A 27,845-nucleotide genomic window follows, 5' to 3' on the forward strand; every position below is an offset into this window, starting at 1 on the left:
CCCCCACCCCACCCCCCAGGCAGCTTCATTTCAGTCCTCAGGTCATCCCATTCTCTTTGATTGGCCTCCCTATCCCAGCCGTCAGGTCATCCCTCTATGGACTACCCATGGTTTTCAGCCATTGGACCATCCCGTCCCTGGGGAGTTGGCCTCTGTTTGATGCCACCCATCCACCACTGAGCCTCCCTCTTACAGCCAGCAAACGGCCCTAGACCCAGAGGCTGAGCCATTCCATTTTGACCATCAGGTTGCCTCCATTGGCTTGTCCCACTCTTGCTTGTACCCTCCCCCACCCCCACCCCCCTCACCATCTGTCCTGTAAGCCCACCATGAGCATCTGGGCCACCCTCATTGGTCCATCCTCATCTCAGCCATCCCCACTGGCTGTCCCAGTCTTGGGCAGTGAGCTGTCCTGCTGGCAGCTGTTGGGTGGTGTGTTCTTGGCGGTGGGGTTGTTGAGCACCCTCCCCTCCCCAGCAGCTAGCTTCTCTCTTTTGGCAAGTGTGGTCTGGACATCGGATGGAAGAGCTGTTTCCTTTTTAGTAGCTCTCTGAGTTTTGCCAAGCGAGATGGTCCATCTCTTGGGCCATGTACATAGGGCTGGCCCCTGTTCACAGCAGAAAATATGTTCTCTCCTCCCCTACCATGGGGCAGCCTCATTCTCATCTTGGCTTTTAGAAACTTCCATTTCCCCACAGCTGAGCCCTCCCAGGCTCTCTAAATCCTTTGAACTCCTACCGTTCTCACCCATTAGGATGTAGGCTCCACTTTCAACAATCAGAACAGCTTCATTCTCAGCTAAAGGAGCAACTTCTCACTTAGAAGACCTGAGCCCTCCTTAGCTGGGGGCCAGCTTGTTGCCTCCATTCAGTGCCTCCACCCCCCACTCTTGCCCCCAGTTCTCTTCAGAAGGCCTAGGATTCCTGCCTTTGGGACCATGGAGGGTCACTGTGTGGAGACCTTATCTGCTTGTTGGCCTGAGGGCACACAGGCTGATTTCTCCCCTGACAACAGCTTCAGAGACTCAGTAAGGTCAGGGAAGGAAGCCCCACACCCCCTTGGAGAGCCAGGCCCAGCACACTTCCCTCCCCAGGCTGCTCTGGCCACAGACTCCAGGCTGGCTGAAGCCTTCATGCCATCCGCTGGCTCCAGGCCTAGAGGCACCAATTTTAGTTTCCTGTGACTGAGAGGTTGTAAATCGGACTAATTTTGGATGTGATAGGAACCCAAAATGAGGTCAGCAAAGAGGAGGAAGAGGCTGTCCAAGTGTCGTCCTCCCCTGCCTTGGCCTGCCCCCAGGGAGCTGTGAGCCTACCTGGCCAGCCAGGCCTGTACCTCTCTCTGGTGGTAGCCCCGGCTCCAGGCCTGAGCTAAGCAAGGCTGCTGCCCCCTCCAGACCCCCAGCTCCCAGCTAAAGCCATGTTTTGCCTCTGTCTCTCTCTCTCTCTCCCCTCTCTCTCATTCTCTCTTTACTATTCTCTGACTTTCACCCTTTTGCTCTCACTCTTTTTCTCTTTCTCTCTCTAGCCCACAGGGGCAGTCTAACTGATGTCCTTTGGTTCCCAGGGTAGGCTCGGGAGGAGCAAAGCTGAGGTCTGGTTGCAGTGGTGAAAGCAGCTCCAAGGGCCCTGGGGCCCCTCCCTCAGGCAGCCCCGGTGGGGGGTACATGGCCAGCTTTCCCTGCAGATGACCAGATAGGAAATATTTAGGTTTTGCAAGCCCCAGAGTCTCTTTGATGGCCACTCAAGCATGTCACAGCCATAGACAGGATATAAATTAATGACAGTGTGTTCCAATAAAGTTTTATTTACAAAGACAGGTGGTAGGCCAGATGTGGCGCACAGACCATAGTTTGCCAACCCCTGCCCTCAACCACTGGTTTGGGAGGGGACAGAGGAGGAGGTTGAGATGTCTGAGGCTCTGGCCCTGCCTGTGGGATGTGCTGAAATCTCTGGCCAGGGAACAAAGCAGGCAGGTTGCCTGGGAAGAGGGCGGGCCAGGGGTCTCTGACTCTTCCTACCTCCGTCTCCTGAGAAGTTTGCAGATACCACTGGCAGGGGAGCTCTAGCCCGACTTCATTAGGTCCTTATGGCAGCCCTGACAGTGTCCCTGGGCCTGACCTCCTTAGGTCTGGTCCACATGGCAGCCCTGACACAGGCAGCCCAGAGATGATTTTTCATTTTTCATGAGTCACCAAAACATGCCACAGTTTGGAAGCAGTAGAGCTGGGGCTTGAACCCCAGATCACTCTGACCTCCTACCGCCTCTAATCAGCCATGTCCGGTTTCCTGCCTGTCCCAGCCCCTTATCAGCATTTTTCAGGGATGCCAATGGGCCTGTTAGGCGGGTGCCCTCTTGCAAATGCATAGTCACCCTGTTTTCCATCAGAATTGGGGCAAAGGGGCCAGACACTTGGTTCCTGGGGCTCCCACCTCATCTGCTTCTTTCCTGGGTCCCTCCTTTGACTGAGAGTCATTCCCAAGATATCAGGAAGGGACACAGAAACTCAGAAACAAGGAACCCAGGCAGGAGGGCAAAGATGGGTGCCAAAGCCTGAGTCCTGAGGCAGCCCTGGCCACGAGGCCGAGGTCTGAGGACAGAGGGTGTCTCAGACCGTCGTCCCCAGCCTCCGTGACCCCAGCATAAGAATTGCTGGCTTTCCCTGACTTGCCACACATTATTAGGCCAGTTCTGTGCTGGCCTGGATTTCTTTGTGTCTCCAAAGGCCGATTGTCCTTAGATCACAGAGGCAGACTTTCCTGGGATCCCCCAGCGAGACCGGGGGAGGGAGTGGCACCATCTCCCTCTCCCCGCTGCCATTCGGCACGCCAGGCCCAGGGCCCCGGGGACGCCTTCACCACGCAGTCTCCACAGCTCCCTCAGCTGCTCAGACGGGAGGCGTTCGGGCGCCAGCCGAGCCAAGGCCAGAGGGTGGGCCGGGCAGGGCTGACCTGGGGGCCTCAGGGCGGGTGCAGGGTACGGTGGTGGCAGCTACAGCAGCAGCAACGACATCGGGAATGGAGGCCCAGCGAGGTCCAGCAGAGCGCGCCCTGCACTGGGGCCTCCTAGTCCTGACCCTTGGCTTCTTTCTCCTCCACTGTGATCCCTTCACCTGCTTCTCCTTTCTCTCCTCTCCTTCACCTGCCCCAAGTTTCGAGGACTCCACCCTGTCCACGGCCACTACCCTTGAGTCTATCCCCAGCTCCGCGGGAGAACCGAAATGCCAGCGACCCCGCACTCTGATGCGGCAGCAGAGCCTGCAGCAGCCGCTGAGCCAGCACCAGCGGGGCCGGCAGCCCAGCCAGCCCACCACCAGCCAGAGCCTGGGCCAGCTGCAGGCCCACATGGCCTCGGCGCCGGGCCCCAACCCCCGGGCCTCTGGCCGAGTCCAGGCTCGGCAGGGCGCCTCAGCCGGCTCCAAGTACCGGGCGGCCGGTGGCCGCAGCCGCTCCAACCCAGGCAGCTGGGACCACGTGGTGGGGCAGATTCGAAACCGAGGCTTGGACATGAAATCCTTCCTGTAAGTCCCCCCCTTGAGCGGGCCAGCCCCCTCCTCCCAACCCAACCTCTCTCCTCTCATCTCCTTGGGAGCGGCTGGCCCTGCACAACTCCTGGCCTCCATCTCCGGGGCAGGATGCTGAGCAGACTTGGCCGACCCCTCCCCAGCCTCCTGTGGCTCGAGGCTCCTGCCTGAAGCGCCCCCCCCCATGGAAGGATCTGAGCCACCCCTCTGAGGACCCCAGCTCCCCTTCTTCGGTGCCTCCTGGGGCCTGGAGAAGCCCCACACACCCCCACATCCCCCCGCTAAAAGTCACTGGACAATGCTGCTGAGGCCACCAGGTCTGCCTCCTTTTGCTGCTAGTTCCAGGCTGCTCCCGGCCTCCCTGCCAGCCTTCTCCCCTCCTCCCAAACCTGGGCTCCTGGCCCTGCCTCTAACCCTCCAAATACCTCTTCCCTGTAACCCGACTCTGCTCACCTTCCCGGACTTCCTTCCTCCCTCTCACTTCCCCGGTCCCTGCCATCAGCCCTGTCCTCTGCCTCTGTGACCTTCTGTAGCCACCTGTCATCCAGATCTCAGAATGATCCATCCCCTAAGGATAAACCTCAGATGTTCCCCTCAAAGCATTAGAAAACATTCTTTCTAAATCAGAGCCTTCTTTCAAGGGCACAGGTCTGAGAAGTAACCACATATCACTGAGGGTATCTAACTGTAGCCCTTCCTCATTCCCCGAGGTCACATGCTGTCCCGCCCCTGTCCCCCCCTCACGCGAGGTCACATGCTGTCCCGCCCCTGTCCCCCCCTCACGCAGGTAGGGGCCCTGCCCAGAGCACCCTCTCTCTGGCATCACTCCAGGCATCTGGATTCACTCTCAGAGCCCAGGCAGACCTGGACCTCCCTCATACCACTTGCCGCCTCTGGCCTAATATAAGGAAGGGGAAGGCCAATATCAAGGCCCACCTCACTGGCAAGATGTGTGGATTCTGAAAGCAAGCAGGTCCCTCCATGCATCCTACCTCTCCAGCTGAGACCCCTGCCCAGGCTTCCAGGGCAGATGGGAGGCCTGCCCCTGGCAGAGGCACCCCAACAGAAGAGGCCTAGCCATGCCGGCTTCCCACACCCATGCAAATGGCCTGTGGCCCTGGCCTGGCAGCACCTGCTGCCCCGACTCTACTTGGCACATCCAGGCAGCACATCTGCAGGGGCTCTCCCCGACCCAAAGACCCTTGGGAATCCAGCTGGTGCCTTCATGAAACAAGATGCCCAGCAGGGCCTCCTGGCTTCAGGTGGTAGTTTGTTTGGGGACAGATACGGCGGCACAGGTGTGGATTAGGAGAGTCCAGGGAATTGGTTCTTTTGTGGCTTGAACAGAACAGGGAGCCAGAGGGCCCCCACACCCCTCTGCTCCTCCTGCCCTCAGGCTGCTCTTTGCACAGCTATCACCCTGCTTCCTGTTCTAGGAGCCATCAGACTAGGGCGGGGGGCTGTCCCCAGGCACCGGGAAGAAGGGAGCCAGATGCAGGCAAGCCTCTGTTTACCAACTCTTCCCTGCCTGCTGCACCGCTGGTCAACTGGGATTTGATGAGCAGCACTCATGTGCCAGCATCCTTTGTCTGCACTTCTGCACCCACCATGGCTTTATGGGCCTCTCATTTGCTGGCCATCACTAGACATCACACAACCCCCCACCTTCTCCACTTGTCATTCCTCACGGCAGGGGTCGGCAAGTTATTTTTCTGTAAAGGGCCAGATTATAAATATTTTAGGCTTTATGGGGCACATGGTCTCGATCACATTTTTTTAAAGCAACACTTTAAACATGCACAAGCCATTCTTAGCTTGTGGGCTGTAGAAAGACAGGCCACCAGCTGTACTTTGCTCACCTCTGACCCCTGCCTTACAGTTTAGCTGGTATGCTTCTGAGGCCCTTCTCTTGTCCCAAATGCTGCTGGTCCGGGTAGGGAGCCAGGGTGGAAGGGCTTGCGAGGCCTCCTGGACCCCACCTCCTCTTGCTTGATGGGTATGACCCCCCCCCCACACACACACAATACCACAGACTCTCCTCTTGCCTCTCATTCTCACCCTTGCAGCTTGTATTGCAGGCAAGAATGACAAATTGGGAATTTATGCAGAGGAGCCTCTTTTTTTTTTTTTTCCGTTTTGTTTTTAAGGAGAGCAAAAGGAGTATCTGAAAAATGCATTAACCAGGGAAAAACATGTTGTTTTCGTTGGGTTCTCCTTCCCCCAGCTCATCCTGCTCCCAAGCAGCCAAATGGAATTTTACCAACTCTGAAACAGTACCTCGGTGGGCAGAACAAAGAAAATGAGGGTTTGTCCTGAGGGAAGGGGGACTTGTTTCCCAAAAGTTAGATGCCAGCAAGAGTGTCAGCATGGAGTAATGTGCCCAGGACCAAGATGCATGGCACAGAAGGCAGCTCAACCACTTAGCTTCCTCCCCTGCCCCAGCCCCCACTGCCATCTCCCATTTTTCCTGCTGCTCCCCGCCTGCCCCAGGTGCCACGTCTCACCTGTTTGAGTTCCCTTTCTGACAACCTCTCTAGGAAATAACCACAGCCACCTCTTCCTGTCTAAACCTTGCCTTCCTCGACAGTGGATCAACCCACGATCCACCTCTCTGGAACAGTCTGTTGAGTTTACACCATCCTTCCCTTGGCCCTTCCTGAGACATGCTTTCCTGCCTCCCCCAAATGAGATACTGCTCTTGCTTTATTCGAATGAGATATCCAGCACCGGATGAGCTCCACAAAATACCCAGAAAATGCCCATGAATTCTGATGAATTTGAGGAGCAGCAGGTCACGTTTTTGTCCCTGGAAAATGCAGAGTGACCCCGCCATTGTTCTGGGGTTCTCTGAGAATGCCCCATATGGAAAACATCACATCATACCTTGACCTCTGGCCCCGGGCTGCTGCCAGTTCCTTGTCTGCCTGGACCGAGCCTCCCTCAAAGCAGGATGGCTCCAGCCTCTAACAGATCTCCCTCACTGCAGAAACAGGCTCCCTTGAGTCCTACCAGGATGCCTACAGACCTTTCCAGCTTCCTGCACTTTCTCTCTCTCCACCTTGGCTTTTTGGTGACTTCTGGACTGCTTCTCCAAGGAAAGGCCGCTGAACTGGACCCAAAAGCCTCAGTAGTTATTCCTGGGAACTCCAGAGAAGGCCCACTATGGCCATCACACCTGATATACCAGAAGGGACTTCCGTTCTCTATGGGCTGTGTGTTCAGGGACCCCTCCTGGTGTCAGGGCCATTTGGCTGACCATGTCCCAGAGATGTCTTTATGAGGGCCTTCCATAAGCACAGGGTGCAATGCCCATTGGATTTCCAAACTTTCTAAGAACCTCCCACCTGGGAGCCCAAAGCTGCCTGCATATCCCAAAGCAAGATGGCAATGGAGGCCCTCCCTCTTCTCCCAGGGGCCCAGATGGCCAGAGCAAGTAGCCTCTGGTCTTTGTTCAGCTGGAGAGGAGTTCACCTTGGAAGTCTGCATGCCCCAGAGCCTATGCTCCCCTCCCCCAGCCTGCCCCAAGTCTTCTTTGACAGCATCCCGGGCACATGCCACTTCAGCGGGCCTCTGCCCAGCCCCTTCCCCGAATGCCTCCAGAGCATCTTGCTCTCTGGCCCCAAGGCAGGCTTTGGTCTCAGGCCATGGACGCCTTCCCTCACTCCCTCTCTCCCTTCCTGCCTCCACCCGACTCTGCTCTACTACAACTGTTGACAGTGCTAAAGTGTGGTTTCTCTCCTGCAGGGCCAGTTTCTTACGCTTTTTTCTTCTCTCTCTTTGTCTCTGTCTCTGTCTCTGTCTCTCTCTTTCCCCTCCCCGACCCCACTCGTGGGGCCTCCTCGTTTCCTCCCGGCTGGTGGGCTGCCCACCTCGGGCAGGGAAGGCAGGATGGTGGTGCTATCCTTGGTCTTAGGGCTTTCGGAACAGGATGACTTTGCCAATATCCCTGACCTGCAAAACCCAGGAACCCAGCAGAACCAGAACGCTCAGGGGGACAAGAGGTACGAGCACAGGCAAAGGCCTGCAGCGGCAGCGGCAGAGATGGAGGAGCAGAGAGGCTACTGGCCTTGACCAGCCCTGGCCCAGCTGCTGGATGAGGCGGTGGTGCCCTCAGCGATCCTGGAGCGGGAGGACAGCCCCCTCCCCAGCTGGTGCCCTCACCCAGGCCACCCTGGGGTGTCCCATGGGTCCGAGGCCAGCGTGGCTGTCCTGGGACCATTCTGGATCAAGCCTGCTCCCCAGGCATGCTTGCCCTCGCCTGAGCAAGCCAGCCTTTCTGCCCCATCTCCCTGCTTGGCTCCCCCCTCCCCCGCCCACTGCTGCCCCTCATCTTTCATCTCTGCCCCACCCCCAACCCTGAAATCCCAGTTTCTCTGGTGGTTGGTGGGTGGGGGGGATGCAGGGAAGGGGCACCAGCCTATTCTCCCTCATCCCTGCCACCCCAACCTCCCTCTTGCCTGGAGGTCCCACAGGGGGGTAATAGTGTACCCCACTGCTGGGGTACTGCGTGGGTGTGGCTGGGCTGCTTGGCTGATTGTGGAGGAGCCCTGGTGGAGAGGGTCTGGGGCATAGGACAGGCCTGGTGACCAGAAAGAACCAAAAGGAAGCTCTGAGCCTGAGGTACCAGGAGGAGGGGATAGGGTAAGGGGCTGAGAGCAGCCAGCAAGTGCCAGTTAGGCTCCCAGTACCAAACAGTATCCCTGTTTGGTACTGGGAGCCCTGCTGCAGGTCCTCTGGAATCTCTTATATGGCCACAGCACAGGCCAAGTAGAGGGCTGGGCATTTAGCCAAGTCTTTGCCACCAGGAACTCAGGGAAGCATCTCCTGCCTGTCTCAGGGAGGGCATGGAGCACTTGTGGGGAAGGAGACAGGGAAAGGTCAGAGGGCTGGGAGCTCAGGCAGCATCGCAAAGGTGGGGTGATCCTGCACCTGATTTGGCTGCCTCCCATCACCTGGCCTTGGGCTGGGTCAGCCACACACCTGTAGTCACAGAGGGAGGCTTCCTCCAAAGGCCTACAAGAGAGCCTGTGGGCTGACAGCCAGGATGCTGACCTTCTAGCTCTGGTTGTGCCAGAGCCACGCTCTGCAGACTTGGGCGAGTCTCTGCCCCTCTCTGAGCCTCTGCTTCCTTGTCTGTTGTACGAAGGACTGAAGGGGGTGACCCCTTCCAGCTTGGGCATGCTATGCTTCTAATGAGGGAAGAACCCCTCAGGCTGGGGTGCCTGTCAGATCCTGTGCACTGGGCAGGGATGCTGACATTCCCTGAGGCCCATAAGGCAGGAGGGGACTGTCCCAGGCTGCCACTAGGGGCCTGTGGATTACCAAAGGGTAGGACAAGAGTTAGACACCTGACTGCCTGTCCCGCCAGTGGCTTCTCTCATTTTCTTCCCATTCTAAGTTCACAGTTGCATGTCTATGATGGACACAGCCAGAAATCCCCAGAGGATGGGAGGGAAGAGAGGGATGGGATCTTTCACTCAGTGGCACAGATGGTGTCAAACCCTGAGCCCATGTCCTGGGAAGCAGGAGGAACAGAGCCTGCCACCTCCAGCCCACCTGGCACCGCGGAGGTCCTGGACTGGGCCCGGGCAGACCACAGTGCCATGAGAGAGGGCCAGGGCCACGGGGGAGAGGCGGCAGGAGGGGGCTGGAGGCCTCTGGGAGTCTGCTGAGAACCCGAGCTCCTTGCTGGGGAGAGGTGTGAAGTGTGCAGGAGCAGACACAGGCTGGAAACGAGATTTCACGTCACCCATGTGTTCATTAGCTGGCTCCATTTCCACCTTTCCACAGCCTATTTTTACCTCTTTGCCATGTAGGTCTCCATATTCTAACACGCCCATCCCTTCTGACCATTACATCAGCTGTCCCTGCCTTCCTGGGAAAGGCGGGTGTGGAGGTGGAGGCCTTGGGCACTGCCCCCCCCCCGCCCCCGCTTTCGGCATTCGGCTTTCAGGGTGGACACATGCCACTCCTGCCTGGCCACACCCACCCCTTCTGTCTTGTGGCCTCTGGGGTGTTTCCTGGGCAACTGGGCCCTCTGAGGGTGTCCAGAACTGAGCGCTTCCTTCCTGGCACCCTCCCTAGCCCCAAGCGGCTCTGACACCATCCACCGGGCATCTGGCACCTTAGGGCTCCACTCCTCTGAACCCCTAGCTCTTTGGACCTTGGAATGGTAGGCTTGGGTCAGCTGTCCCCTTCTCTTGAGCTTCTGCCTCCAGACCCAGAGTCTGCCCCTTTACCCCAAACCCCTCCTTCCCATTCAGCTGACCCCTTGTCTGGATGCCTGGGGTGTGGGTGGGCCTTGGCTATCCTGGGGAGGTCTGTCAGCAGCAGATCCCTGGATGACAGGAAGGCCCCAGAAGGAGGAGCAGCCATTCCAATTCCCAGATAAGTGAGGGGGTGCATCTAGCAAGCATCATGGAGATGGGAAGGTTGGTTACTGCCTTGCTCCCAGGATCCTTGGTGGCCTGGAAGCCCCCCATCCCGGATCTCCCAGTCTCTGAGCCTCAGTGGGCCCCAAGATCAGAATGCATTTGCACTGGAGAGGGAGGGAGGGAGGAAGGAAGGAGGCCAGAACCAACCCTGGCTCCCGTGCCCTGCTGCCTTCACCCATCCTGCGCTGCCTCCATCCCCATGTCATGCTCTCTGCCATCCCTTCCGTGGCTCCTTGGGATCCGAATGGTTTTCACCGTGGCCCCACCCCCACTCAAGTGGGGCGCAGGGCAGGGCAGGGACCTGGCCCCCCATTACTCTCCGCACCCCCAAGCCACCATGTTTCCTCTGTCCTGGTGTGTGTTCCCTCCTCCTCTCTGCCTCTCCTCTCGGCCGCCTCGCTCGTCTCCGTGTCCACCCTGCAGCCTTCTTCACTGGCCTCCGACTAACCTTTCTTGGCCTCTCTCCCCCTCTCCTTCTTCCCATCTGCTCCTCACAGGGATGTCCCTGGGCCAGCGACAGTCTCCTTCGCCTCTCCCTCTGCCTCTCTGTGCACTTGTCTCTCTGTCCCTCTCTGTCCTGTGACCTCCAGTAGCTTCAGTGGCGCTGACCATCTTCCCAGGCTGCTTTACAGCTGTGCTGATGCTGTGGTGTGGCCAAAATAACCAACTTTCTCATACCTTCAGCAGTCAATCTGGCGCTCTCCTCCTGTCCCACTCTATTTTTAACCTGACTTTACCTCTCTAGCTATTTCAGTGTCCTCTTCCTCCCCGTGCCTGTCTGCGTAAGCACGTGTCCGCGTGTGTGTCCCTGTGTGTGTGCGTGTGTTGCCATGGCCTCACCTCCTGGAGGGGACCCCCTGCTGGCCCCAGGCGGGCGGAGTGTCTTGTGCTGTCAAGGCAGAGCCGAGTTATGGCAGGTGCCTGTGTGTGTCCAATTTTGAGGCCGTGTGTCCCTGAAACTGCTTGCTGCTCAGCCTGATTCAGTCTGTCCTGACTCACACGCACACCGCGGCATGACTGAGTCTCCCTGGATGTTTCCCCCCAGGATCTGAGTGTGCGCATCGCTGTGTGTGTGTGTGTCATTTCACTGCTCTGGTCGACCTGCCTTGTTGCCATTTTCTCCCCAGTCCCTTGGGTGTCTGTCGGGCTTGTGTGCACTGTGTGTGTGTGTGTGTGTGTGTGTGTGTGTGTCTGTGCGTCAGTGCGCACGCATGCACGGGCATGCTGTGCACACCTTGCTGTTGGGTCTTGGTATCTCCCCTCCAGGGCCTGGCATATTCTGTGCATGTCTGTCTGCTTGTCGTGGTCAACTGTGTGCCAGCAGCCTGTCCATACCAAGGGTGTTGTCCAGCCTGTGTGTGTCTCCGAGTCTGTGGCTCTGGTACTCTCAGAGCTGTTCTATGGTAGCTTGTCCTGAGCCCCGTGCTGCCAGTCTTCCCATATTTTCCTTGCTGCCTGCCCCACCTTTCCTTCTCATGAGATGTTCCAGCCTGGTCCCTGAGCAGGTTTTTAGTGCCCCCTTTCTGAGCCTCGGCTGGACAGAGCCTGGGCTCATCACCCAGCTGCTGGGCCAGAGAGCCCAGCTTCCCGAGAGCAGTATGGAGTCGGGGTGCACACAGGCCTCGCATGGAATGGCAGATACAGGGCTTCTCAGTGGTGCCCCATCTCTCCCACACATAGTCCTCAGAGCAGGAGGCCAGTGGGGACTGGGGAGCAAGAGGGTGTAGGTTCACCCTACCCAACAGGTGGCTGTTTGAATTAGTTTTGGTTGAACAAAACTAAAAAATTCTATTCTTAGTCGCACTGGCCACTTCAAATGCTCAGTAGCCACGTATGAACAGTGCAGATAATAGAACCCTGCTGTCATTGTAGAAAGTTCCACTGGCCAGTGTGTGGACAGTGGTCCTGACCTTACCTAGTCTGTCTCGTGTCTGAAGGGCATGTGTTCTCAGCCTGAACAAACACAGGTGGGGCCTCTGGGAGATAGCACTCTGGGTGTGTTTGCAGAGGGTCATGACGCAGGGGGTGACCTGGACATGCCACCTTGGGTGCCTCCCCTGCCAGGTTGGAGCAAGCAGGGATGGCAGGGGGCCTCTGGGAAGGGGGCCATGCTCAGAGACCACCATTCAGGCAGTGACTGGATGGTGGGGGATTTTCTGGGGAACCGGAACAGTGGGAATACCCACCAGAACGGCACTCACAGGGGCAGTCTAGCTGCATCATGCTCAGGTGAGGCAGATGGGCCCTGAGCGCTGGTTTAGGGGAAAATCAGGCTTCCCTGTGGACGAGAGCATAGCTCCTGCTGGCCTGCAGGAAGGAGATGGTGGCTGCTTGGGTCTCAGATGAGGTGCTACCGCCACCCCGGCAAAGGTGCCTAACCCAGCCCACCCGCCGACCTGTGCTCATTCAGATTCCCCCCACCTCCAGGTTACCTGCAGGAGGGAAAGCAGTGAACACAGCTCCAGTGCCAGGCCAGACACCCCATGATGAGTCTGACCGCCGGACCGAGCCACGCTCCTCCGTCTCGGATCTTGTCAACTCCCTCACCAGTGAGATGCTCATGGTGAGAAGGGCAGGATGCCGGGGCACCAGGCAGGAGCTGGACTGGGAGGCTGGGGCCGGGGAGGGGCGTGTGTGAAAATTGGTGACAGCATGCGAGTTGCCTGCTCAGGAAAGGGAACCAGCATGGTGACTGAGCAAGCAAGGCTTGGGTTCTTTTCTCAGCCTTTCCCCCAGAACAGGCTCTCTGTGCCTCAGTTTCCTCATTTGTTAAGTGAGAAGAAGAATGCCCAACTTCCTCCAGTTTCTTTCTGGGTCTTTGAGTTGGGGATCCAAGAAAACCGATTCGTAGAAGGTATTTTTATGAACATAGGAGGAAAGGCTTGGGGCTGAGTGTGTCCCCTCTCTTGGAGTGGTTTCCCCCTGAGTGGAGATCAGAGGTGGAGCTCCCAGTGGAGCGGGTCTCAGAGCTCCCTCCAGGGACCTCCCTCAACTCCCGTTGCTGGGGTCCAGCGGGGCCCAAAAATAACAGGAGAGTAGGAACCCCCCAGGTCCTGATTCCTGGCGGGGTTGGGGAGAGTGGGGAACCACAGTGCTGAGCGTCTTCTGTGCACACCCCACTCCCCCACCCCCAGTCTCCCAGCCCTACAGTTCTGGGGTGTTTTCACCAAAGCAGAGGTTGAGGCTTCGCATTGCACCCTCTGGTGGCAGCCATGAGTCCCAGCCATTTGCCTCACCTGTGCTGGCCAAAGAGCCCAAGGAGGGCCAGGGCCCCAAGATGGAGACATTGTGATGGGGCAGCTGGAGGTTTGTAGGGTGTAGTCAAAGGTTTGCCAGCTCAGAAGTCCCAAGGAGGGTTAGGGCATGAGCTTGAGAACCTGGTGCCTGCTGTGTTCTTACTGGACATAACCTGGGACAAGTCATTTCTGCTTCCTGACCCAAGTCCCCTCCCCAATCCCTCCTGTAGAGAGAGGGAAGCAAGTTTGTGGGCTCTCAAGCCCTTGCCAGTCCAGGGTTCCCTTGCTCAGACCCTGGCACTGCAGCTGCCATGCTCCTTGGGGCCCCAGAGCCCTAGGCCCTACCCTTCTGCCGTTTAGGGTTCCAGCCAGCCCCAACCATCACCCCCACTGCCCCTTTCTAGCCAGCACTTTTCAAATTGTAGTAAGCACACAAATCGCTGGGAGGTTGTTAAAATGTAGATTCCCATGGGGTGCCTGGCTGTTTCAGCTGGAAGAGCCTGCAGCTCCAGATTTTGGGATCATGAGTTCGAGCCCCATGCTGAGTGTAGAGATGACTTGGATACATAAAACTTTTTTAAAAATGCAGATTCCCAGTCAGCAGGACTGAGTGGGCCCTAGGATATGCATCTCTCTCGGATCCAGATTAGGGCATCAGATTCTCCCTGTTCCAGATCTGGTCTCCCTTGGGCCTCACCCACCAGGCCCACCATAGGCCCCATGAACCTGGCCCTCTTCTGTCCTCTGGGAGGTGGGCCCTGCCATACTGTCCTCTGGATGGGCCATGCCACAGCCTATGCTGCCTCCCTGCCCATCCTTTTAATTGTTTACAGCTTCCCAGTGGTTGGGTTCCAGACAGGAACAGCCCACTCCCAGTCAGCTTGGCTGCTGCACTGCCCCCAGGGAGGAACTGACAGCCTCAGACAGAGGAAGGGAACGTAGGCCCCAGGGCCCACTTGTGGGCTCAGGGCTCAGCAGATGCTCAGAGATGGGCAGGTGAGGTCTCATTGCCCAGCCCTAGACCAGAGTTGGGTCATTGTCATTCATAGTGATGAGGCCATCAGAAGCTGGGGGTCAGGAGCCAGGCACCCCACCATAGCTGTCCAGAAGAAGGGACTGAGGGAACGGGATCAAGAGAGGAGGCCAAGTTTCACCCTTATCTGGTCACCCCAGCCCTGGCATGCTTTTGGATGCTTGCTTCTACTGGATCAGGGGCTCAGGTGACACCTCCCCTGGGGCCCCGGTAGGGGTGGCTGTAGGGATGACCATCTGGTTGCCATGGAAACAGCTCCTCAAGCTGCCCCAGCTCCTTAATTAGGACTTGGGACTATGGTTTGGGAAAGCTAGGAAGAGGTACAGAGCCAGGCCCAGCTTGGGGCTCCCACCCCGCAGACTACCCTGTTTGGGAACCGAGAGCCAAGTGACCAAAGGGACCTCAGATGGGGCTGGGGTCACCTGGGCTTCAGTCACCAGGGACTCCACCCAAACTATACAAGGAAAAGGAGGGGCAAGTGGTCTTTGCTGCCACTGCCTACTCAGGCATGCCCCAGGCTCCGGGTTCCGGAGCCAGCAGTGGCAGGGGCCAGACCACAGAGCAGGATGTGAGCCCACTTAATCGTCCTAGGAACCCCACAAGATGTATATTATGGTCCCATTCTGCAGGTGCAGAATCTGAGATGCACAGGGAGTGAGGCGGGTTCCAACAGCAGGCAGGAGCACGGGGTGGCGGTGGGGTGGGGGATACTGTACCTGGGGAGGGAAGCCACATTTTCTGTGGGTCAGGAGGGGAGCCTGCAGGGTTGCCTGGATCTGGCAACTGGGTAGGAGCTGGAGGGATCCTCTTCTGTGAGGAAGAGCAGGGGAGGCTGCTCAGCCCTCCTTCCAGCTCCAGGCAGGACCAGCATGTGGCTGATGAAGCCCCAGTTGCTGATTTCAGTGTCAGAGTGAGGGGAGCTGGAAGGGCACCCGTGATGGCTGGGCACTGACCTGGCTTTGAGTTTCAACTTATTGTACACTCATGGGTGACTTGAGGCAAGTGAATCACCTCTGTGTGCTCAAAACCCAGCTGGTATGGGCTAGTGCCTGCCTCACGCAGATGGCAGAGAGGTAGTAAATGAGTGCAAAACACAGGGCACAGGTTGAGGCCAGACATGGTCATTGCTGTTCTTAGCATGATTTGAATCTTCTCACCTGGGGCAGGTGAGTTCTCCCTGTCTTGAGGTGGGGGGGGGGGCGGAGGAATCTCCAAATTGCCCTGGGGCATGAGTCTTCTGTGGTAGAAAGTGGGCTTTCAGGTCAGAGAGGGTCCATTATGCTGTGCAATCTTGGCTGTGTGACTTAACCTCTCTGAGATGGTCTCCTCAGCTAGGGAGTGGTGATAACCGCCTCGCCCTGCTTGTTGTCAGGATTCAGTAAGAAGGTGATGTAAGAGTCTTCCGCCATGGTAGGTGCACACTATGTCTATTCTTATTATCTGTATTATTTAGTATTTCAGAGCCTGGGGCTGCTCCCTAGGACGAAGGAGGCACAGGGAAGGCTCCTGTAGGGAAAGAGGGGAGGGAAAATGGGCCAGCAGTTTCCTACTAAATGTGGTACCATGAGTTCCAACTCTGGTTCCCATCCAGTCACCTGGGGAGCTTTCAGAGAGAGAGATGCCTGGGCCACTTGGACCCATGGTTCTGGGATGGGACCTGGGCTGCTGGGAGACTTCTGCAGGTATTCCCTTGAGCAGCCACTGCTGAGATGTGGCTGGGAGACCCTCCCCCAAATTAACTCCCTCTAGAGTTTCATCATTGGCTTGGGAAGGTGATGACCCTGCCTCCCTCCTCGCTGATGTCCTATTGTCCTGTCCCTTGCTGGGCTGGCCCAAGAGCCTGCCCCTGGGGGGTGGGGACTGAATGCGGGTAGATCCCTTCCTCCTCATGGCCCTCAGCCCCCGGTGCCTCCTAGGAGTGAGCTGAGATGCTCTGTAAACCACTGTGCTGGCCTAGCCCTCTCCAGCCCCAACAAATCAGGCTCTCTGAGGACAGGGCCTGGACACCTGTACTTTTAGCACTCCTAGGAGAATTTATGCCTCACACAAATTAGACGTTGCTCCTGAAAACTCGCCTTTCTCATTTTGTAAATCACATCATCCTTGGAACCCTGGAGAGTCACTTTCCAAAGAAGTATCTCGGTAAACTCTTTTGAGATGTGAACAACCTCCCTCATCTGTTCTGTAGCCCAGGTTCTGTGCTGGTGCATTTCACAGTGGGCCCTGGCTTGGCTGTGAAGGGTGGAGAGCAGGAGGGGAGCTCGGGACCCAGGGGACACCAAGGCAGCTGTGTGGGTGGGGTTGGGGAGGAGAGTGGGGAGCCAAAACCTGAGCGTGCTGGAGCTTGGGTCATGGGTCAGGGCCAGTGGGCCGATCCAGAGCTTCTAGGGGAGGCTGGGGAGGGGGGTGCACACTGCTCTCAGGTTCCTGGTAGGGGGACAGGGGCTGTTCTGGCTCTGCCCCTCCTGTGTGACCTGACCACCCTCGCCCAGATGTGAATATGACAGAGATGGGCCACCACCAGCCCCACATTGTGAGCAGAGGGAGAGCAAGCCCCTAGCAGCAGGACTTGGCTCCAAGCACAGGGAGGCTTCCTCAGTGTGGTTGGGCTGTGGTGGGGGCCTGGGGGAAGCAGAATCCTCCCCAACCCTGCTGCCCTCTCCCCCCACCCCCAGCTCTCCCCAGGCTCTGAAGAAGATGAGGCCCACGAGGGCTGCAGCCGGGAGAACCTGGGCAGGATCCAGTTCAGTGTCGGCTACAACTTCCAAGAGTCCACCCTCACCGTGAAGATCATGAAGGCCCAGGAGCTGCCAGCCAAGGACTTCAGTGGCACCAGCGACCCCTTTGTCAAGATCTACCTTCTGCCAGACAAGAAGCACAAGCTGGAGACCAAGGTGAAGCGGAAGAACCTGAACCCCCACTGGAATGAGACTTTCCTCTTTGAAGGTGAGGCTGCTGCTGCCCCGCCCCCACCCAAAGTCCCCTCTTCCCCTGCACCAGGCCCTGTCCAGAGGCACATACACCAATGCGCTCCTGGAAGCACACATGGACCCACACACAGGCCTGCTGGTACTCACCCACACAGGCACGTGTCTCAGCCCAGTTAACCTGATGCACTTTTTTTTTTAAGGAATTCATCATCCCCGTTATTTTATTTATTTTTAAAGATTTTATTTATTTATTAATGAGAAACAAAGAGAGGTAGAGACACAGGCAGAGGGAGAAGCAGGCTCCATGCAGGGAGCCTGACGTGGGACTAGATCCCGGGTCTCCAGAATCAGGCCCTGGGCTGAAGGTGGCACTAAACCCCTGAGCCACCCAGGCTGCCCAACCTGATGCATTTTATGTGTAGCTGGGATCAGGTATGACAGCCAGAGGCTGAGGAGCACAGCTAGGCCACTATCTGGGGTTCCTGCCCAGACATGGAACTCATCCTGAGGAGGGCAGGCAGGAAGGGAGTGGTCCTCAGGACCCACAAGTGGAGAACCAGGAGCATAGTGTAGTGGCTGAGACATGGGCTATGGCCCAGGCTGTCTGTTTGAAACACAGCTCTGCCACTTATTTCTTGGCTGTGTGACCAGGGCAAGTTCCCGAACTTCTCTGTGCTGTGCTCTCTTCATCTATAAAACAAAGATAGAGGGACACCTGGGTGGCTCAGTGATGTAGTGTCTGCCTTCTGCTCAGGGCGTGATCCCGAGGTCCTGGGATTGAGTCCTGCATTGGGTTCCCCATAGGAAGCCTGCTTCTCCCTCTACCTGTGTCTCTGCCTCTCTCTCTCTGTGTCTCTCATGAATAAATAAATAAAATATTTTTTTAAAAAAGCAAAGATAGCAATAGCAAGGATGAAACAAATCAGGAAATTATGAAAGGACTTATAATACCTGGAAAACCCTTTACACTAGTTTGTTAAAGAAACTGTCTGTTCCCCTGCTCCGAGCCCTCCCCACCCTACACTGCATACTGCTCTCCCCGCCCACATCCAGACACACAGGAATAACAGCTCTGAACATGTATCTGGCTCCTAGAGGCCACTGAGACAAATGTCCTTCCTCTCTCCTGCACCCCTTCTGAAGGCCACCTTTATCTCTTATCTCTGAGGATCCAAGGTAACCAGGAAGCTGGGCTGTGTTCAGGGAGTGATTTCTGTTCCAGGCCTTTTTGGTGCCTGGACTCCACTTAGAGAAGCTGTTATCCTTTTGAGACACGGTCAGCCAATGAGAATAAACCCTACCACTCCAACTGCTAGGTGCCCCTCGGCCCTCTAAAATTTTCAGTGTGCGTCCCAGGGAATCTTCCCCACCTGGTGTCCCAACCACTTGGCACCTCACCCCTTCTGCAAGATGACAACCAGCTCACCTCAGCTGAATCATTGAGGGTGAGCTAGTGGGTGCTTGTGTGTTTGCAGACCCTTGTCTTCCCCAAGTCAGTGTGGGGGCCAGATTAGAGATGAGACAAATCAGTGAAAGGCTCAGCTGTCTGGAAATGGATGAATGAGGCCAGCTGGTGGGGTGAGATTTACAGGCAGAACTTCGATTCCCTGGTCTCTTCTGCAGACATTTATCTAGCACCAACGACGGGCTGGGCACTATCCTGGGTACTGGAGGTGCAAAAGAGAACAAGAGCCATTTGTCCTTCAGGGTGTTCCTGATCTAATGGAGGACATAGGTGTGTAGATAATTGAGCCATACGTTGCATGGCCGATGCTGTGGGCCATCTACTAGACGCTCCCCTTGATGGTGCTGGAAAACATTTCCCAGAATAGGGGCCATTCAGGATGGGTTCTGATGGCATTTGCCAAATAAGAGATTCCTCTGCTGTTGAAGAGAGCTGACTCAGGTGTGGGGACCTCTTGGAGCCTCTAACATTTCTAGAACCGTTTCACCTGAATCGATGCTAAAGGTCACCTGAGCAGGTCCCCAGGGGAATCCAAGATGAGCCAGATGTAGTCCCCTTCAGTACGAGGAGGAAAACCTGAAGGAATTCAGGGGCTAGGAAACATAGGACTTCCTCTTCCAGCACACCAGTTCCTATCAGAGACAGTTCTGCTTCTAACATCTGGCTGGAAGTGCTAGAACCCTCCAGAGCTCTTCCTCTCCCTCCATCTTCTCCACCAGCTGGGCTAAGGTGTCAGGTATCCTCTCTTCTTGCTCACACCATGGTTCAGGATCTCACCACCTCAGGTCTCTAGGCTGACCTGCACCCCCTGCATTGCCCAGGCTGGCCCCTCCCCTGACCAAGCCTCCCCAGGCCTGATGACTCTGGCTTCATCCCTTCCTCAGCCTCCCTCCCCTGGCTGCCTGCGTGGCCTCCTCACCCCCACACTCCTGCTGCTCCATCAGGCCATTTGGCTGCTATTTATTTATCCTTTCAAGTATTGATTCATTTAAACAAATATTTATCGAGTGCCTACTACGTGCCAGAAACAGTGTTGGACACTAGGATCCTGTGGCTAAGGACAGAGATGCCTTCCTGGAAATCCTAGCCTGGTGGGAATCAGATTCAAGGAAACAGATGAGTCTGTATTACAGCCCACAGTGTGGGATGTGAAAAGAAAGTGCTGGAATCGAGAACAGGGGACCTGATGCCATTTGGGACATCAGGAAGGAAAGCTGAGACCTGTTTAGGCCAGGGCAGGTGGTGGAGGGACCTCCAGACAGGAGCTGGTGCTTGAAAGCTGGTAAGGAAGCCGGTGTGGCCGGAGTCCACCGTTGAGCCAAGAGTGCTCATGGGAGGGGCAGGAAAGTATGTCAAGCCAGGTTGTACAGAAGGACTCGGAGCCAAAGCAGGGCACATGGCTTTTACTCTAAGTGCCCTGGGAGCCACCGAAAGGCTTTAAGTGGGAGAATGTCGTGATGGGATTTCTATTTTTAAGGGATTGCTCTGCTATGTTGACAATGGATGGTAGGAGAAAGTGCGCAGGCAGGGAGGGTGGTTTGGAAACTCTTGTGACTATCTAGGCAAAATGCTCCAGCAGCTTAGATGAGGGGGTGGTAGTGGAGAAGGGGGCAGCTTCAGGATTTGTTGAGGAACGATGAAGGACAGGCTAATGTACTAGAAGGGGAAGCGTGGAATCTCGGGACCTACGTCCACTTGCCTCCGCCTGAGTCCTCCTAGGGCTTGCTTTCTGGCAGTCGTGGCCATCTCAGACAGGGCCACTTGCCCAGGCTTGTCCCTGGATGAGTGGCAGTGGCAGGGCTGCCCAGGGAGAGAGGGGCCACTGCCCTGGCCACCAAGACAGACATGTGACTAACGAGTGCATAACCAGTCCCTGGTCTTCTCTTTATTAGCCAGGAGATTTCTGGCCAGTAATGTAAGCCACCTGAGGTGCCGTCTCCTCACCTGTAAAATGTACAAGGTGCTGTCCACCTGGAGAATTGTTAAGAGGGACAAATGGGACAGTGACAGTTCTTGCTGACGCTTCAGGAAGGTCTGAATTCAACAATCGTGTGCTGTGCCTCGGTGAGGGGACGACAGGCAGGCACAGGGCCAGCCCTCTCGGTCTCAGGGACTTCCTGCCCTGGAGCATGGACCTGCTTGGGCCCCATGTGGCCCCTCTGTCCCCTCTTCATCCATGCTGTCTGTCTCCCAGGTTTCCCCTACGAGAAGGTGGTGCAGAGGGTCCTCTACCTCCAGGTCCTGGACTATGACCGGTTCAGCCGCAATGACCCCATTGGGGAGGTGTCCATCCCTCTCAACAAGGTGGACCTGACCCAGATGCAGACCTTCTGGAAGGATCTGAAGCCATGCAGCGATGGGAGTGTAAGGCCCTTCTTGCGGGCCCCTGGTGTGGGGGCTGGTGGGTTGGGGCTGGCAGATCTGGTCCTAGTCCACCTGTAGCCTTGGTCTCAGCACTGGGTGCTGGCACCTGGGGAGAATAGCCTGAGCTGTGAGAAGGACCTGGCACTCTGTTCAGGGAGCAGGGACCCCATGGGAGGGTGCACAAAGCTGCTAGATGAGGGGACACCAGGTGTGATGGAAGTGACAGATGGGGGTGGGTGAGCTGCCAGGCCACAGCAGGGAAGGCCCTGGGGCAGTGGGGCCAGTCACAGAGTTCTCTAACTGACCTCCCTCCCCTAGTCCCCACACGGCTCCCGTGGGGAGCCAAGGCAAGAGGGGGGAGCACCTCTCCCCATGGCCCAGGCTCACCCCCAACCTTGTCCCCCACAGGGGAGCCGAGGGGAGCTGCTCTTGTCTCTCTGCTACAACCCCTCTGCCAACTCCATCATCGTGAACATCATCAAAGCCCGGAACCTCAAAGCCATGGACATCGGGGGCACATCAGGTGCTGAGGCCTCTCAACACAGAGGGTGGATGGACCGGGGAGATTGTGGGAACACAAGGCTCATGCTGGATGTAGGGAGCAGGGTCTGAGCTGTGGCACTCACCCCAGCCCTCTCACCCCACCTCTGGGCTCAGCTCCTCTACCCTAGAGTCCTAGGTGGCCCCCATGGGAGAACCCTTAGGGTCTGTATCATCTTGGACTCTGTCCTGACCAGAATCAAGGAGAAGGAGAGACCTGGGCTCCAGCGCCAGCCTGGACACTTCTCATCCATGACCTTGGGCCAGATCAGGCCTCTGTGGGGCTCTGTGTCCTTGTTTGTGTCCACAGTAGGGCACCTGGGTGATGGCCAAGCTTGCTTCCAGTTGATCTATGCACTGGTCCCTCAGATGCCTCTCCTTGCTGCTTGGGGCTTTCCTCACCCTCCAGGGAAAGCACACAGTCCCTCCTGCCCCAGCAGCCTCTCCTGGGGAGCCCCCTCACTGTCCCTCTGACCTGTCTCCTGCCTATCCCCCAGACCCCTACGTGAAGGTGTGGCTGATGTACAAGGACAAGCGGGTGGAGAAGAAGAAGACGGTGACAATGAAGAGGAACCTGAACCCCATCTTCAACGAGTCTTTTGCCTTCGATATACCCACAGAGAAGCTGAGGGAGACGACCATAATCATCACCGTCATGGACAAGGACAAGCTTAGCCGCAATGACGTTATTGGCAAGGTAGGGGCCTGGAGGGTGGGGCGACACACCTGTCCTCACAAGGAGCAGCAGGGGTAGCAGGTGAGCTCGGGGATAGGCAGTGGGAGAGGTAAGTACCAGTCCCTTCCCCTCTCTGGGCCTCCATTTCATCCAAAAATGAGGGGACAGGACAAAACCTTCCCCAAGTGTCTGACTGTGGGTTGGTCAGCACAGGACAGATCATTGGAAGGGCATGGAAAGGAGGAAGTGGGAGAAAGAAGTGCCCTGGATCCCTGCAAAAGGAGTGTTCTGGACAGGACCCTCAGGCAGGATAAGGACCACAGAGCAGTGTTACCCATGTCCCAGCTTCAGAGGGTGAGCTATGTGGAGCAGAGTCGAGAGCTGCAGTCAGGCTCCAAAGACCAGGCTTCAGTTCTCACCTCATCTGCTGCTAAATAGCTGTGTGACTTTGGGCAAGTCATGTGTCTCCCTGACCTCCAGAGTCTCCACTTGTAAAATGGAGCTAGTAGTACTGACCCTATAGCCCTTCACAGAGTGGTGTAACAATTGCCTGAGATCCGTGGATGTTCTCCTTGTAGGAAGTGATCTCTCCTCATATACTCACAAAAAAAAAAAAAAAAAAAAAAAAAAATCCATATCTGGCCTTGAGCTTTTCCAGGATGTGATTCTGTGACATAAACCCCTCTGTTTCTCTACTTTGAAATGTCTGTCCCCGTGTTCTTTTATGGTTTAGTGTCGAGAGTTTGGGCTTGGGAATCAGTGCTTAGCACAGCGCTTAAAGCATGTATATGTGAGCTGCCATTATAATGAAAGTAATTTTTGAGGCATTCCTACTAAGGGCATGTTTGCCCATTGGGGCACAGAGCTTTGGCCAGGAGCAGTGCAGAACAGTGATCAGGATAGGTGGAAGGGCAGATCAGGTGAAGGGGAAGGGTGGACACCAGGAGCATGTGAGGAAAAAATCCACATTACCTGGGGCGTGGCCCTGTATGGGGTAAACAAGAAAGAGTGACCTGGGCCCCCACAGGGGAAGAGGGCCAAAATGGAGACAACTCTCAGATGGAGATAGAGAACTTAGCTACTGGGGTCCAGGAAAGCAGCTGACCTCAAAGAGGATAGCAAGGGCTAGGGAATATGATGGCCAACCTATGGTCACAAGTAGCACTAGTAACACCCTTCCTCAGGGCAGCATCATCCATACCCCAACAGGGTCATGTGTTCCAAGCAAGCCTGCAGCCTACTAAGCCCCCTCCTTGACCAGCTCAGGCCAAGGGCCAAGTAATCATATCTACTTTGAAGCTCTTTTTTTTTTTTTTTTAAATATTCTGTTTTTTTATTCATGAGAGATACAGAGAGAAAGGCAGAGACACAGGCAGAGGGAGAAGCGGGCTCCATACAGGGAGCCTGATGCAGGATTCGATTCTAGTACCGCGGGATCACGACCTGAGCCAAAGGCAGACACAGCCACTGAGCCACCCAGGCACCCCACGAAGCTCTTTTGAAGCCTAGCCTTTTGGTGTTGGGGGTTCTTGAGATACCAATTATAGCTCCTTCTGAAACTGTCCTACCTTCGGCTGACTGAGCCAAGGTGGAGAAGGATTGGTTCTCACTTTGGCCTGGGTAGCTTTGGGAGCCCTGTGCTTATAAGTCACGAGGCTGGGGTCAGCTAGCACACAGCTCCACGAGGCTGAGAAGCTCCTAAAACAAGCCAGAAGGATCAGACTTGTAGTATAGAGCCAGAAAGGCCTAGATGTAAATTCCTCGGTACCGCTTATAAATTCCATGACTGTAGGTGAGTCTGTTCACTCTCTGCACCTTCATTTCTCCAGCTGTAAAATGGGGATAATACAACTGCCTCACAGGTAAGGATTCGGTGATCTGTGTATATAAAGCCCCGACCTCAGTAAGCCTTGACCTTTATAAGTATATAAAGCCCTCACCTCACTAAGTGGTGAGGAAGTGGGTGCAATTGAAAGTGAGAAGAGGTAGATGGTGGCCAACAGGGCAGGGAAGGGCATGGGATTAACTGCCTCCACACCCACCTCAAAACAGGTCAGGAATCTAAGGAGAAATGGCCAGGCATGCCCAGGCTCCCAGAGGGAAGCACAGCAAGGAAAATAGGTCAGGCTGGTGAGGAGAAAGGAGGAGGGAACCTCCGAGGGTAGGTTGTCACTGTTGGTGGAGGCTCCTTGGTCCCCATGATCCTGATCTTAAGATGCAGGCAGAGGAGATGGCATGTCACCCCCTGGTGGGGGCGGGGGACAATGCCTCTGAGATCGTCACTGATACCCTGCTCTTCCCTTTCTCCCTAGATCTACCTGTCATGGAAGAGCGGGCCCGGGGAGGTGAAGCACTGGAAGGACATGATTGCCCGTCCCCGGCAGCCGGTGGCCCAGTGGCACCAGCTCAAGGCCTAAGTGGGGCCAAGGGAGGCCCAGGGGGCTGAGGGCCTGGGTCCCCATCATGCCCTCACCACTTTATGCACAATGCCTGGCCTGGCCCCCCACCATAGGTGAAGGGAGGACCCTGAGGGCTTGGCCAGGGAGGGGTCCCAGGAGTCGGTTGGGCCCCATTTCAAGGAAGTACCAGCCTCATCCTCCACCAGTCCAGCTCTGGGGGAGGGGCGCTGGGAGCCATTTTCCTGCTTTGCCCCTTGCCTTCCTAACTTGCTGATACTAAAGAAGTGGGGGAGAGTGTGAAGGCCAAAGAGGCAGATGGGCAGATCCCTCCAGAGACCCGCCAGGTGGGCATAGTCCCCCGTTTTCTTTAAGGCAGCGCCTGGAGTGGAGAGAAGCTGCCCTCTCCCTAGTTCCCGATGTGGGCCCAGGAGAGGGGAGGCTGAGGCGTTTGGCCCCAGCATGGATGGGAGAGGCCCATCCCAGGGCAGTTTCAGGTGCTGGCTGGGCCCTGAATGCCAAGGATAGTATATAGCCCGCTCCAGGGTCCTGGAGCTGCAACGTGTGTACTTGGCGTCGTGTCCACCGTGTGTGTGTGTGTGTGTGTGTGTGCACGCGCGTGTGCATGTGTGTGCACATGTGTGTATGGGGGTGGGGGCACACTTTCCCTGTCCTCCTGGGGTCGGCAGTGCAGAGTGCAGGCTTTCGTAAAGTGGGGTGGGGCAGGAGGCTAAGAGAGGTCAATGCACAGGGCTGGGGGTAGGCAAGGAGAGGTGGGTGCGTGGTGAGAGGGGAAAGGTGGGGTGGGGAAGGGGAGCAAACCCTGGAGCTGCCTCCTGCCACCTCCACCCCATGCCCTTCTCTGCTCCAAGTTCTCCAGGAGCGCCTTGTCAATTGATTTCATCTCTTGAACATCATTTCACATCTCTTCAGCACCTACTGGGTGTATCACAATCCACCAGGACCCCCTCTCTTCCTCCTCAGGGGTCCCAAGCCCCCACTAGCTCTCTTCCCTTAACACACCCGTCCATCCAGACACCCTCAGCCTTCCCAGATCTCAGATCCCAGCCAAGCTGGCAACATTCTCCCTGCTTCCCAGGAGGCTGCTTCTCTGTCTATGCAGACCTCTGGCACCCCTGTGCTCACACGCCGTCCCTTCCATTTGGGGGTGGGGTCTGTAGCCCAGCTTTCTTTCCCCACCCCTCCCGTTTCCTGGGAGCAGCTCCTTCTGCCCCGCAGTTCAGGCAAAGGAAGCAGGGGAAAGTCCAGATTGTGCAAAGTCTGAGGTTGCCCCGCACAAAGCAGCTGTGGCTTCTCTGCCTCAGCCGCGGAAGAGACTAGAGCTGGCCTCCCCTTGGAGACAGCGGATTCCGGGATAATCCCTGCTCGAGCCCGCTCCGCCCCCCGCGGGGGGCTGGTAGTGATACCACACGGGGCTGACATTCCGGCACGGGCCGCCGGGTGGCGCCCGGACACCACGTCTACGGCCGCGGCCTGGGCGTACAGCTGCGTCCCGGGTGGGCCGGGCCCCAGGGGGGACTCCGGCTAGGGCCCCACTTGCAGAGCACCGCCAAAGCCTGGGAACTTGGGAGCCGTTGGCCTTCAGGAGGCTGCCCCTCGAGCTGCCCGTGCCCAAGCCGCTTGCACTGGATCTCCCACCCCTGCCCGCGTCCCCTCCCCAGAGGGTCTGGAGGAGTCTCCAGAGCAGGGGGGGGAATCGTCTTGTAGATTGAAGAGTGCTCTTGTAAAGCAAATAGTCACCCACATTTCTCGTAAATCCCGATTTTTCTGTATTGTACCTTTGTTGAAGATGAAGGCCTGCACCACCTGCAGGGTCATTGGGCGGGCTGGCGACCAGCCCCCAGCGGGACGGGAGGGCAGCACTCGGAACGTTGTGTACAAGTGATGAGGGGGGCTGTGGGAAGCCTTGCAAGACGAGGGATCTGTCACCCCCTCGCCCCCTCAGACCCTCTGTCCCTCCACCACGTGGCGCCAGCCCCGCCGGGTATCCCCCTGCCCCAGGCGGAGCGGGAGGGGGGGCGGGGATTGAACCAACCAACCAACCTGCAATGGGTGGCGACCGCATCCCTCCTTTCCGAGTCCTGCCCCCCCAGCTCTCGGCCAATCGTATGCAGAGAGCACCTTCGGGGGCGGAGCCTGCTCCCAATCTGACCACCCAGGCGTGTAGGTGAACCCTGCCCGCCTGCGTCTTCCCAACGTCCAGATGCGATGCCCCGAGGCCAGGGAGAGGCAGTAGCGGGCGGAGGGCTAGCGGGCTGGCACAGGAGGGGCGGTAGGCCGTGAGGGCGGGGGTGGGCTAAAGCTATAGGAGAACAGGGAATGGGGGAACTTGAGGATGGGGGGGAGGGCACGGAAGCCCTGCCACCCGCCCAGGACCGTGGGCAGATCACCCACACTCCCAGGGCCTCAGTTTCCCCATCTGTAAAATGATGGTAATAATACTTCACCTACCTCATAGGGGAGGTTGTGAGGCCGCCGTCACCTGACCTGGGGGTTTGGCAGGAGGACTGTGAAGGTGCTACCCGGGAGCAAAGTATTATTACTGTAGCCGGAAAGCAAGGCCTGCCTGCCCCCCCCCCCCCCCCCGCAGTCTCCAGGGATAGCCGAGGCTGGCCTGGGCCCATCTATCTCTTCTTCACTGTGTCCCAGGTCCCTTCATGAGCGTCATCTGCTGTCTTTGTGGGCGCCCTAGACTTAGCTGTTACCTTGTTCAGGTATCCTTTCTTGTGACCGTCTCCCTACATAACTGCTGTACAAATTCCACCTGCCACAGGACCCCGCACCTGCCCACTGGCGCCAGACGCCAGGGAAGGGACAAGGAAAACAGCCACAAAAAAGCCAAGGGGGCCTTCAGAGCCCCCAGCCTGGCTGGGGCCCCAGGGGTGGGGGTTGGTGGCCGCTGTTTGTATTATGTTGGAGTCCTTGAGTGCAAGTGTTTTATTAAAAAAAAAGAGAGAGAGACAGATAGGCAGAAACCCACTATGACGAGAAAAAAAAATGCAGCAAAGAGAAATGAAGAAAAACAGGACAAAAAAAAAAAGGAAAAAAAGAACCATACAAAATTTTTCCACCACATGCACCCTCTAAGCCAGCAAGATTTCCTCTTTGCAAAATCATATTTTTGTGGGAATGGGCCCTGCTTTTTGTGGCAGGGCCCGTTCTGATCAATAAAGGATCGTGAAAAAGTAGGGCCTCGGCTGTTTCCTCTGCGGGCCCCAGTCCTACCT

At 56.8% G+C, this 27,845-nt stretch overlaps 1 protein-coding gene across 5 annotated transcripts in view; it reads left to right on the forward strand.

The window, feature by feature from the left end:
- SYT7 (synaptotagmin 7) overlaps positions 1 to 27,631 on the forward strand; it is a 61,462-nt gene extending 33,831 nt beyond the window's left edge. For 2 of the 5 annotated variants that reach the window (XM_055312705.1, XM_055312717.1), the window contains 8 exons: positions 3,152 to 3,520; positions 7,402 to 7,524; positions 12,385 to 12,520; positions 16,902 to 17,172; positions 20,816 to 20,985; positions 21,394 to 21,508; positions 22,023 to 22,222; positions 24,514 to 27,631. In XM_055312705.1, coding sequence (XP_055168680.1) covers positions 3,152 to 3,520; positions 7,402 to 7,524; positions 12,385 to 12,520; positions 16,902 to 17,172; positions 20,816 to 20,985; positions 21,394 to 21,508; positions 22,023 to 22,222; positions 24,514 to 24,618 — 1,489 coding nt within the window. In that variant the 3' untranslated portion in view covers positions 24,619 to 27,631. The remainder of the gene's footprint in view (positions 1 to 3,151; positions 3,521 to 7,401; positions 7,525 to 12,384; positions 12,521 to 16,901; positions 17,173 to 20,815; positions 20,986 to 21,393; positions 21,509 to 22,022; positions 22,223 to 24,513) is intronic. The other 3 variants (XM_055312725.1, XM_055312734.1, XM_055312711.1) reach the window with 2 other exon arrangements.
- Positions 27,632 to 27,845: the final 214 nt, after the last annotated feature.

This window comes from Nyctereutes procyonoides, unplaced genomic scaffold (genome assembly GCF_905146905.1).
Source record: "Nyctereutes procyonoides isolate TBG_1078 unplaced genomic scaffold, NYPRO_anot_genome, whole genome shotgun sequence".
Classification (NCBI taxonomy): domain Eukaryota; kingdom Metazoa; phylum Chordata; class Mammalia; order Carnivora; family Canidae; genus Nyctereutes; species Nyctereutes procyonoides.